The sequence below is a fragment of the Notothenia coriiceps genome, unplaced genomic scaffold (genome assembly GCF_000735185.1).
Source record: "Notothenia coriiceps isolate Sejong01 unplaced genomic scaffold, NC01 NC01_scaffold00006301, whole genome shotgun sequence".
Taxonomy (NCBI): domain Eukaryota; kingdom Metazoa; phylum Chordata; class Actinopteri; order Perciformes; family Nototheniidae; genus Notothenia; species Notothenia coriiceps.
This window is the reverse complement of record NW_011339002.1, coordinates 57865-70406: the sequence shown is the minus strand read 5'-3', so window position 1 is coordinate 70406 and position 12542 is coordinate 57865. Positions and strand designations below refer to the sequence as shown.

General features: G+C 41.5%; 1 protein-coding gene across 1 annotated transcript in view; it reads left to right on the top strand.

The window, feature by feature from the left end:
• The first annotated feature begins 1216 nt into the window (after positions 1-1216).
• Positions 1217-12542, top strand: part of LOC104943587 (zinc finger SWIM domain-containing protein 5-like) — a 50891-nt gene continuing 39565 nt past the window's right edge. Inside the window, 1 exon segment of the mRNA XM_010769037.1 lies at positions 1217-1824. Coding sequence (XP_010767339.1) covers positions 1299-1824 — 526 coding nt within the window. The 5' untranslated portion in view covers positions 1217-1298.

Here is a 12542-nt window from a genome sequence, read left to right as displayed (position 1 = left end):
CCCCCCATAGAACCGCCCCTGGAGATCAGATCTGGGAGCTGTAGCTGTGCTGTTAGGAGACTAGAGTGTTTTGTTATTGTGCAGGTTAGTGATGTGTGACATACTCCACCTCCCATCAATCTACTCACCCCCTCTGCTTCTCTCTCTCTCGCTCCCCCACCTTTCACTGTGTTGCTCTCTCTGCCAGCTCAGTGGTATCGAGTCACACAGAAATATCGCCTAATACAGGAAATTGAGAGATTGGGCTTTTTCAAAATAAAAGACTCCCTTACCAGATGACATTTAACCAACTACTACTCTGACAACATGGCAGGTCGGCTGTATCTTCTGCTGCTGTGGGGAAAGATTAGAAGAATAAGAATAATACGACGTAGAAGTCGACAGTAAACATTTAGGATTTGAAAGACTGCTTGCAGCCTTAAAACCATAGCTTAAAACCAATTAGCCACAGAAGCTGAAAAGGATCCAAACAAACCCGACAAAAATTAAAAAGTTTCTTTCTTATAATTATTTTCGATTCAGAAAACTTGTTTCAGTTTCTCCAAAGGGAGGAAGGAGGAAACCTAATGGAAGGGGGCAATACATTGACTATAAGTTCAACATGAATGATACAAAATTAATATATGTGTGTTAAATACTCACTATTAGGGAGTTATATATCCGGTGTACATTCGAAATTATGTTTTACTTGAAAATTATAATTTATATTCAAAAATAAACTATGACTTTGCTGGGGTTTTTGGGAAGTTGTTAAAAACTACAAAATGAAATAATTACAATTAATTAAATCAATTTATCTGAAATAATGTAATCAAATTGAAGTATTGACCAGGCTTTTATTTGAGGGAAAACTACTTAATATAGTAATTTGATTTATGGGTCAAATACATTATGTAATTTGTGGGACATGATGCAAATAGATACATCACATTTTAAAATAAGATCCCAAATTGGATATTAAAAAGTTAAATTAAAGTGACTAATTAATGATTAGATAATTATTAGAGCAGCATTATGTGCATCATTTAACAATATTTATTGACAATATTTAACTATACACCCGACGACGACCCACTTGAGAAGTTTGAACTTTTTATGTTTGTGTAAAAAGCTAATATTCAAATAGCACTATTTTATTTTGAAGGTTGTGATCGGAAGCCCTGCCTGAGATACTGTCTGGTTTGACACCCGCTGCTCAGTGTGTGTGTGTGTTTTGTGTTGTGAGTGTGTGTACTCGGCTTCCTGCTGCTGCTCTGTGTCCGCACACCGTCCGTCTCTTCAGTGTAGATCGGCTCGCCATGGCGGAAGGACGCAGAGAACAGCCGCCCCATCCTCTCCTCTCCTTACCACCGGCCAGCAAGCGACCCTGCCTGCGCCCTGCTCCCCGAGGTCCCGGTCCGGGGCCTGGGCACGGCAGCGGGTGGCCCAGCTCCCGGCTTCGTTCCCCGGAGTCTCTTCTGGACTGCGCGGCGAAGGCAGTAGCGGAAAAGTGGGCCTTCGAGAGAGTAGAGGAGCGCTTCGAGCGGATCCCGGAGCCCGTCCAGCGCCGCATCGTCTACTGGTCTTTTCCCCGTAACGAAAAGGAGATATGCATGTACTCTTCGTTTCAGTGCCGAGTAGCCGGCGAGGAGGGTCCGTCGGCGGCTACCGGCGGGGCTGGGGGTGCAGGGTCCGGAGCTACAACCGCCGGCGGTGGCGGAGGATCTACCGGTACGACGGCTACCGTGGGGGCAGCCGGAGCTGTGGGAACGGGAGACGGGCTGCCTTTCCGCCGGGGTATCAGGCTACTAGAGACAGGCTGTGTGGAAAACGTTTTACAAGTCGGTAAGTGGGAAATATCGCTATAACCGAGGCAAAGCTTTTTTGGCTCAAACATTGTGGACCTTTTCCAAGTATCTGCTGCTGGATCTTTACTGGGGATGATTGATGGAAGTTTGCCCTGGTGGGAAGTATGCAAAGCGTCTATTTCCTCGCATATATAGCCAACCATGGGTCTATGTGTTGGTTTATAATTTAGAAGGCATACCAGGTAACATTTATTGTCAAATGTTGAGCTTTTATCGTCTTTTCCATGAAAGGGGAAGCTATGATACGGTCGCTGCTAGCTTAGCCGACCAGCTGCTGTTAAAAAATTAAAGGGCTTCCTATCGTGGCTTCTCATTACTGTGGCGCTGCGTCTTTGCCCAGTTTTGCTTTCACGTTGAAACCTTGTTTTGCTGTGTGTTAGGGGTTTCAAACAAATTCAGCCATGTTTCGGGAATTATATGCACACTTTTCTCCCTCTCTGGGTCTCCTCGTCGACGGTCGGGGCTGACTGGAGCCGTCCGTAACCCCGGACCGGGGGAGTCGCGGAGGAGGAGGGCTGACAGACGCGGATACAAAAGCGTTTTAGCGTCGGGGCTTTATTTTTGTTCGCGCGAACTCCTCTTTGCAAAAGTCGTTTTTTTTCTCAACCCGCCTTCGGTTGAGGGTGGCTTAGGCAAGGAACAAAGGCTGTTATTGGGTCTCTTATTATGATTAATCCAACGTTAATCCGAAAGAATCCCCCCACAGCTTTTTTTTGTTTATTTGCCGCTGCTGTTCGGACCGGACAAAGAGCACATTCGCCACCAACGTGGAAAATACATGCTGGGAGTGTTTGTTTTGTTTTTAATATTAAAGTTAACCCCTAAGTAACGTGTGCAACGTCAAGCTGCCTTTTATTAGTACGTTTGCCCGCAGCCTCTGTAGCTTGCTACACAAAAGGCTTCCAGTTGAAATGATCGATAAGCGTCTCGCATTTCCTGCGCTGCAGAGAGGCTGTTTCCAAACAAAGGGCCATTCCGCAAAGCTCCATCTCCACTCACACTCTCATTAGCTTCATACCCCCGGCTACACAGCCACAAAACGAGCTCAGACAACAGGGAAATTGATGAGATGTAACCTATAGATTGTAAAAAGACAAACAGCCTTTTATGGATACCAGGAGGATTTTTCTTTGACCATATGGTGTGAGAGCCACTAGAGCCTGTCTGGGGTTTCATGTTGCTGCTCCAAGGTATCTGGGGAGAGAGCTTCAAACTGTGGCTGCTGCTTTTCTCTCTCACTGCTATATCTAATTGCATCTTATAAATGCTCATCGATTGCACCCCATAATTAAATGAAATTGAAGAATTGTGAATATGAAAGTCAGATTTGCTCTCAGTTAGATTAGTTGATAAGTTTTGAGAGTCTGAGAGAGTGTGAGTTGACATTAGTTATTGGAGCCAGATTTTATCTGGCTTTAGTTCTGTTGATTGCCTCAAGGCTTGTATGCCTGGATTGTTTGTTAACCATAACTTTGTTGAAGGTTGCTCAAGCAAGTTTGAAGTGATGACCTACTTTTAAAACTTCCTGTCATTACTAACACACCAACCTGGTATTTGTACATAGGTGAAGCAGAACTAAAGGATTAATAAGGGTGTGCTCGTGTAAAGAATTTCATATAAAAATAACATTTGTAGCAAATAATGGCAAAATGTCACTTTTAAAAACCATTTTAAACTTTGAAATGTTTTTGGTTTAAATGCAAACTTTCAAAACAAGTTGTGCACCCTTAAGCAAACACTCCCACTCTTACCTGCCTCACCGGCAAATCGCGACAATCTCCCTCAAGGTCAGTCATAACAGGCAGGCACATGGTTTTGTCTTTCTGTCAACAAAACATAGAACAGGTTAAATAGCTGTGAGACATCAAGATAAGATTTGGCTTGTTCTTCACTCTGCACACCATGGGAACCAGTCACTGGTGGAAGGTTTACTGACTGACTTAACAAGCAGAACAATTGTTTTGTTCACAGCTGGATTTAGAGAGGTTGGGCAACAGAGCATGCTCACCTCACACACAATGCACTCATTAAGTGTTGTGTTACACACCTGTAATAGACAGTCTTAAGATGGCTTTTCCCTGACATGGCATAATATAATCGCCACTTAAAATAGTGGCTGTACTTGTTTTTTGAAAAGTGAGATGGACGTGCCTCATGTACTCTGTAATAGGAACTTACTGGGGAGTGATTAGGAATGAGACAAGGCAGCGTGCTGACACATGAATGTGGATGGTGCATGGTTTAAAATAGGGCATCTCCGGAAACTGTAGTCCGGAAAAAGGGTATTGAACTTTTCAGCCACATGATATGCATGTTAACTGGATAGATTGAGCCGTAAACTACATTCGTGGGAATATATCAATTCATTTTTGATTCCTGGGGTCACGATTCAAAATCAACTCTCTTTTAAAAATAATTTTAGATCCAGGGATCTAAGATCGTAAGATCACAAAGTGTTTATAGGATTATGAAGGATTTATAGCTATTTGAAAAAGTGATAACAGTAGTTTGCTATTTATTTAAACACTCAAAGACAAACTAAAGGCCGAAAAGCTTAAATGTATTTATGTTAAAGTTCACAAATGAACACTTTTTACCCAAAAGTTGCTTTCAAGGACATCAACTATAACAACTTAAAGTTATACATAAAGAAATAGCTGCCGGTTACATAAATAAAATGATATCAGTCCCAAGATGAGGTGGGTGATGCAGCTCTCTCGTCTGTGTTTGTGACTTAAGGCGAGCTAAAACTGCTGTTTACCACTCGCTTCCGCAATATTTAAGGACATCCACCAAGAACACATACAGAAACACTGAAGCAATGAGCCCACAAGCTACGCTATCATTAGATATATTTTATTATTCCTCATAGTTATCACTAGCAGAGCAGGAGATCTTATTTCTATGACTTCATCGTCGTCTTTAGACTTGCTTTTGTCCCCGTTGCTTCAAATCGGTGTGCCTTAGAGCCTAGTATGGAATTGCGCTTGTTTTTTCAGGTAATTACTAATGAGATCTGGTGTTAGAGACGGGGGAGGGGGTCTGTGATCTGCCTTTCTACTGTGCAGGACTTCAAGGTCCGGGTCACAGAAAGTTTAAGACCAGACTAGGAGCGTGTGAGAGGAGCAGCACTATTGGCCCAATACAAGTATAAGCCAAACTAAATCTAATTGAAATAATAAGACCAGAGATGCTTGTTTGCTGCTGGCTTGAAAGTCTTTCAAGAAAGAAAAAAAAAAACCTTGAAAAAGCAGATTATAATGAAATTGTTTTGGGTTATTTCTATAGGAATTGATGATGTTTAGCAGAGAAGACTCTGTGTACGCATCAACGATTAAATAATGAGTACTGGTACGTCCCGTAGATGCCCTTCACCCCGTACATTAGAGGCCTTTGTCTGTCAGCCTCTTTTAACCATAATACTGACGGATTGAAGAGACGTGAGCTCATCAGCAACTCATCGGCCCATGTGTTCATAATAATCTACTCCTCGCTCCAAGTCATAATTAGAATAATCAAAGCTAAGCGTGCTTGTGTTTGTAAACCCCCCCTTATTCGCGGCACATACACACACATGTGCGCCCAGGAGCCCCCTTGCCAGAGCCTTATAAAGTCCTCAGAGAGCGGGAGGAAGGGATATTAGAGGAGGGAGGGGGGGGGGGGTTTCTTAAGCTTTGAGTCAAGATTTGGGATTATTGGGTCATGCTTTGTTACCCAGCTGTAGAAAAACCCCTTGTTCACAGAAAGGGGGGGCTAGGGAAGGGGGTCTGTCTGTCTGTGTATGTGTGTGTGCACGTCCCTGTCTACGCAACGTTACATAAAGCTGTAATGGGTCCCTGACGCCTTTTGAAGCACCGGTGACTCTGACAAAGCGAGGCAGCAAAATTGAACAGGATTAAACTGTATGGGAGAGTCAGTCAGTGGGCTGGAAACACTGGGGGGCTTCTTAACTGCAAATATGTTAGGTCCTGAAATGTCTAAAAGCTCCTAAAAATGGTGGAATTTACACAATATGTGGTCAGTTTCACACCTGTAATTAACTTAATCCTTGGCTATGCAGTATTGGATAACATTCACAAAAGATTTGCCAACTTTAGATTTGATTCAATCGAAGCTCCTGTACATCTGTAGCTAGCATTCGATCAAATAGGCTTCCTTTAAATGCAATGAAGGGTTTTTCCAAAACAACATATTTCTCAATCAGGACCAGGAAAGAGTCATTTGCACAGATTGCACTAGTATCATCTTTTAAGCAACTGCCGTAATATGAAGTTTCACTTCATCTACAGTGCGAAAAATAGATAAACATGTATAAAAGTGGCAAATGATTTCCCCTGTGAAGGAATTTGAAAGAGTCCAACCAAACCATTTGATGTAATGTTTACTAGGATCCAGTTCACATCTCCTTACAGGGAAAATAAAAGTATATTGCATTGTATTTGCAACTATCGGTCATTTCCTTATCAATCATTCTGTTGATTAACCTTTTGATTATTCACCTTGAATTAAGTTTTTGCAATTATGTAAAACTGAGAAAAGCAACACATTCAAAAAGCTAAAAACAGTGAATGCTTGGCAATGATGATACATACATGAAATGATTAATTAAGTAGCAAAATTGTGGGCAATATTTAATTTGAGCAGTACATATACTACAGACACCATTCTGGCACATCTTGGGGAATGCATACGTAAGTTTTTCTGATGAACCCAACATTCCAAAATTGAAGTGTGTAAAAGAGCAACTGTTGATTGTATTGTATCACTTCTAAACATTTAGAATAGATTTCTTGAGTTTCTGCTTGTTATCAGTGTATTAAGTCAGTTTCAGTTCATGTATGGTTTTCAGTTTTCAGTGTGTGGAGGGAGGTGTTGGTGGTTGTTCTTGCCAGTAATTCCTCAGATGTAATTTGCTGGCAGAATGGCCAGCTCAAAATCTGTTGAGCCTCTGGTGTAAATCTGCTCTTTGGTTGCTCAAGATTGTTGCGATTAAAGACAGAAGGAGTGCGGTGAGATCACCCTCGCTTGCTTCATCTGCAATCTCTCTTCCTGACTCAACTCTCAGGACCGAGTCCACTGACACAGCTTAGTTTTAATCGGTCGGTTTTCCTTCCATATTTCTCCATCTACCATTCATCAAAGCAAAACTATATGTAACTCTGTCTTTAATGTTCTTCACAAGCTCCCCATTTCTGTAACTTACATCAGTTAAAGACGACTCACACTTTAATCCTATTCTGTCTGTAGACTCCCGCATAGTAAAGGGTTTTTACTCCGCCAAGGCGAGATCTTAACGTTTTTTCTTTACTTTCCCCTCACGGTCTCCGCTTTGATGCGGGAGGCTGCTGCTGGTTGAGCAAGTGTCGGTGGTTTTGACAGGAGGACTGGGGGAAGTTGGAAAGAGTCAGTCATGACTTTTGAGTGAGAAAGAGGTCAGAGAGTTGACAGTGCACGTGCCTCTGCAGTGTTTCCACCCTGTCGGGGTATTGGCTCATGCTTTTCTGGGTAATCATGACTAACTTCACAGAGAACAGATTATTGTATGACTACTGATAGTTTATGAGTTAGGGCCGACATTCACATACTGTATGTGTTGGAGGGTTTGATCGATCCTCATCACTGCCTTTCTCTTGTTCTAATCTAGAAGTTTAGAGGAATGAGTGCTGAAAGCGGCATTGAGTTAGCATTTTTGTACTTTCAGTTCCCTCGTTTCAAAATCAATGGGATATTTGAGCTGGTTAGAACCCGACATAAGTTCTGTGGTTAACACAAGCTTCAACGATTTTAACATACTTTTCTTTGAAATAAAATACACCAGTTAATACCACAAGTTGTACGTTTTATGTTTCTTAAAAAAGGCCATCTTGTCTCATGTCTCATGGTGGTGTAGTTAGTTTATAGCCGCCGCCCGTTACCTTTTTAGTTCTGGCGATTGCGTGGTGTCAGGGAATATCAACTTACACTTATGTTTGCCAATAGTTTATGTTCCCATATTAGGCATTTTTATTCAAACTGCTGCCCTTGTTTAGATTTAATTGCAGATTTAAAATCAAAAAGCTTGCTGCACTTTTTGCAAGTCATGTTTAATTGAAACAGATTCCCTAATTTTAATGTTATGCTTTCTGTATGCTCTATTATCTAAGACTATTATGATTATACCAGTGTAATTTATTCTTGTGTCTGGCTGTATGTCGTAAAGCCCTTTGACTTTGCTTAGAAAAGTGCTCTATATTATTTAAATATTCATCATTACTTTCATGTACAGAAATTGTACATTTTCAACTCGTAAGTGCTTTAACCTTAAACGCGGCTGCTATTGAAGCTGGATGCTTGAAAATTAATTGGCAAAACCACATCTCCTTTTTCTTCTTAAGTGCATTTCTTCTTGTATATCCATGTATATTCACAGCAGAGCCCATTTTGAGCCACAACTTAAGCCACTTAACACACAAACACACAAACAAACACTCACATAGTCTGTCTTCAACCCTTTCCCCAGCGCGCAAAGCAGACAGACAATATTTAATCAGTGTAATTAATTCCATGCCCGCCACACTCAAAAAGAGAAGATCGGTAAAACAAATCGTCCCTGCTCTCTTATTAGCTCTGGGAAAGGCTTGTGAAAGATGAGGCCATTAGGAAGTTGCTCTGTTGTTGAATTCATCAAAGGAACAGGCACCTGTCAGCACATGTGTGAGAGCACATGAGGGCTGATTATCTAAAATCATTCATCAGAGGTTGTAGTTTGGGGACTTCACCTAGCAGACACTAAGGCGGCCATTTTTACGTTCCTCACGAGTAACAAAAAAGCATGATGAAGTAATAGGAAATCTGCACATCGTCTTGCCCAGGACTTCCTCTTAGTTTTCATTGATTAACACAAAGTTCTGATATGTAGGCAGTAGCACAGTCCAAGGGAACTTGGCTTTTGAACCAGAGTCCATTGTTTAAGTCCTCGAATGGACAAAGTACGTAGAGGTGACTGGTAATAAATGCCTGGGTTAAACTGGCTTCTTCGATGCACAGTGCTGTTTACATGTGTTCCCATTGAAAGTGGATTGAAATCTTAAATGTCCATGTTTTGAGAGTACCATTATGCTGTGTTCTCACATGATCTGTCATTAAGGCAACACATCAAAGCGAAACTCGTAGCAGAAAATGAACAGAAGTTGGTAAAAGTTCCTCCAGCTTCAAGCAAGTTCACTTAACCCAGGAATCAAAACAACAAAACGTAGAGCTTTATTCATCATATAGCTTATGCTAAACCTTTGAGGTAAATAGCATCACTTTGCGAAAGAGCATTTCTTCTGTGACGTTTCAATTATTCTCAGAAGAGCAAATGGGACAGGTTTCATGTATGGACTTGGCATGGACATTATCAGAACGGTTACTGATACCAATACAAAGAACCATTGGATTCAAGTGAAAGCGCTTGGATTGTAACTAAATACTACCCACACAGCACTCCCACCTGTAAAATAAATCATATCTCTTTTCTCGCTGCTGGCTTTAGTATTTCAAGCAATGCCCCCATGTTCTCCCTCCCTGTGTTTATTTCCCTTATGTGCTTTCTGTTTAACGCTGGCCTCGGGTGTTTCAGCCACATTTCTGCAGCAATTTCAAACGATGCCATTTCCACTCCGGACTTGTTTGCAGAAGAGAGCAAAAAAAGGACATTCTTTGCCTTTGGTTCTGTTTGCTCAGCCCCTTCCCTTCTTTCTTACAGTTGTCAGCACAACATGTGTGTATGGAGGTGGTGTGTATGTCCACATGTGATGAGATAAAAACAGAGAAAACCCATTTTTTACTACTCCTGTCCTGTTTTTATAACCCCCCGGTCTGTTTGTCGGTGTGTGTCCACCACCTTTAGTGCTTTTACCTTGGCTGGTGGGTGTGCAATTATCAACCGCTATCAATGCTGGCCTTGTCCTTTTAGCTTTTGAAGCTGACAGCCTGCTGTATTCAGTTATTGCACTGTTCCACACCTGCCTTTTATTGGCTTTCTGTGTGTGTGTGCAAGTGTGTTTACCGTGGTTGTTGTACACATTTGGCTCCTGCCCATGTCTCAGTGAGAGGCTGGACTTGAAAGAAAGCTGAGGCTCGCTGGCTCGACCATTATGTCCTCGTTTGGTTGTAATTGCCTAACAAATGTTGGGGAGAAAGGAGAGAGAAAATGGACCAACATGGACGGGAAGGGGGTTTTTGAAATGCAAAACAGACCCAAATTAAACTCTGCCTTGTGTCCAGGTTGTTAGCATGGGAATTATATGGCTGGATAGAAATACTATATTCTCTATGTAACTTTGCCATCATCTTGTAACTCATCCCACGTGAGGTTAAGTGACGCATATCCAAAGAAATAAACAGAAGGGGAAATCCAGGATGATTTAAGTGGGGGAGGAAAGCAGTGACAGGTAGCATTGTTTGGAAAGAAACTAAAGGTGAATCTCTCGAGGGTAGACCTATTTGTGGATTGTGTGATTTGTCTTTATTTGGACCCTTCACCAGTCACATGAAAGACGATGAAGTTCCTCAAGGCCTCAACATTCTTGCCAATAGTTTTATTCTTACCCCAAATTAAAACTTTAATCCTGTCTTCATTTTATTGACCCCAGACCCTTTTCCTTCCTCTCCGTTTCACTTGTTGAAGGGGGAAAGGCCGCATTACTCTCTTCATCTCTACAGTGCTATTGATTACTTGATGGTTGGATAGAACTCATTCAGGCAGAACTCTCGTTCACGTCGTGTTTCCAGATGTTTATAGGTATCCTATCCTCTCTTGTTTTTATTAGCTGCAGGCAATTTTGGAAGAGTTCAAAAAGCTCAAAGGGATAGTTATTTTTTTTGACATAAGGTGCATTATTCCAAAAATGTCTCCACTTTCCAGACAGAAATAAGCAGCATGGGCCAGCAAACATGACACGTTTTTCTATAGAGTAATAGCCTTAAATCCAACCTAATTTGAATGTATGGTAATTTCTTCTTTCTTTCTGCCTGACACAGCGCTTTCAGTCTCTCTTTCTTTGTACGCTTAAAGAGCTGCAGCACGGACTAAACCATAACAATGAAACGATTGGGAATCCTCTGAGCCAATTAGATTTCATTTGACCTTTTTACACCGCATATGATCCTCTGCCCTGGGTTTCTGGGGTCCATCTGCTTTGCAACTATAAGTTAAAGCAGTTTTGGGGATACTGCGATGAGAACACTGCGGGCCTTGTGTTACAGATGTACACAAAACACAGGATGGAAGCGAATGGAAATAATTTAACATAATGGGATTATCTTCTTTTTTTTCTCACATGTGCAACATTTGAGCACAGCACTCCAGCTCTGTTCCCATAATACCCTGCTTTGTGTTAGCCACTCTTATGCTTTCCATCTTTCCTTTGAACACAGGAAATGGGGTGCTTTATTGTGTTGCCGATCTCCACTTGCAATGGGCAGTTGTAGATCATAGATATCAGGCACAGATAGTCATCAATCTTTTTCTTCACTCTTCTTTTGAACACACACACAGTTGTGTATTGCAGTGAGTGCCTGTATCCTATATGCTTTCCCAATCCCAGCAGCACTCAAAGCCCCCTCATAATAGTGCTATTACTACCAACGAGACATGCGAGGGCCCATAGGAGCTCATTGTGTGCGAGACAACCCTTATAGTTGGATTACAAAACTATTTCCATACATTTGGTTGACTTTGATCTGAGGAAATGGAAATCAACAGCCATTCTTTTTTCTTTTTACATTAGCATGTGCTTGCAGATGTGCTTTGTCTTTGGAAGCTCTTCAAACAGTTTTGGTATTTAACAATTCATTTGCGATTCATCAGCATGACCTTTTCGAGTCATTTGATATTTTCTGATTGCCAACGTTTGCGTCTCCATGGTCATCTGCTTTTCATCACTGTCCTCCTCTCCCCTTAATGTGTGGATAAGGTTTTTAAAGGAAGCACTTAGTGCTTAAACTACTTATAATTATATCACTTAGAGACCAAGTCCCCTATTATGGTGATTCAGACTGTCAGTGTGCATTAGCAAATGGGCCAGGGCCTCCTGTGTGGCTGAATTATTCTGAGTTGTGTGCTGTGTGAATCTAAAAAATGACCAGCAGTAACCCCCTAAAGGTCCTAAAAAAAAAAAGTCTCAACCACTCCCATTTCCCTTTGAGCAAGTAGTCGGTGCCACTTTATCAGGCCGACACTATAGCTATGTTAACATACAGCTGCAACTGTTCAAACAGCCTGTGGGATTAAAATATAATATGAAGAATTATAAAACCCCCAAAAATGTAATAAGTACTTTATTTATCTGATTATATTCTGAAAATGATGGTCAAATGGTCAAAACCTGACAATTCATATCCATGTATAGGGCCGTACTTAACATGTTATGGTAAAATAAATACAAATGTGGGCGGGTATATGTTCAACAAGCATCACCCCCTTTATTAAAATCGTGAGAAAGTATTACATGTAGCATCTCTGACGCCTTGGTCCCACTGCTTCTCACCTTCGAGAAGAGGCTTTAGATGCGGATTTATTGTTGGCCTTTTCCTCTATGAACAAACCAGGCTGCTATCTGTTAGGACAGATACATAATTGTATCAGGCCGGAGGGGAAAAGCTGCCGTCTCAGCACTTGTTAATTAAATGCTGTAAATGGTTAATATAAGTCACCCGTTTTTACCTTTTGTA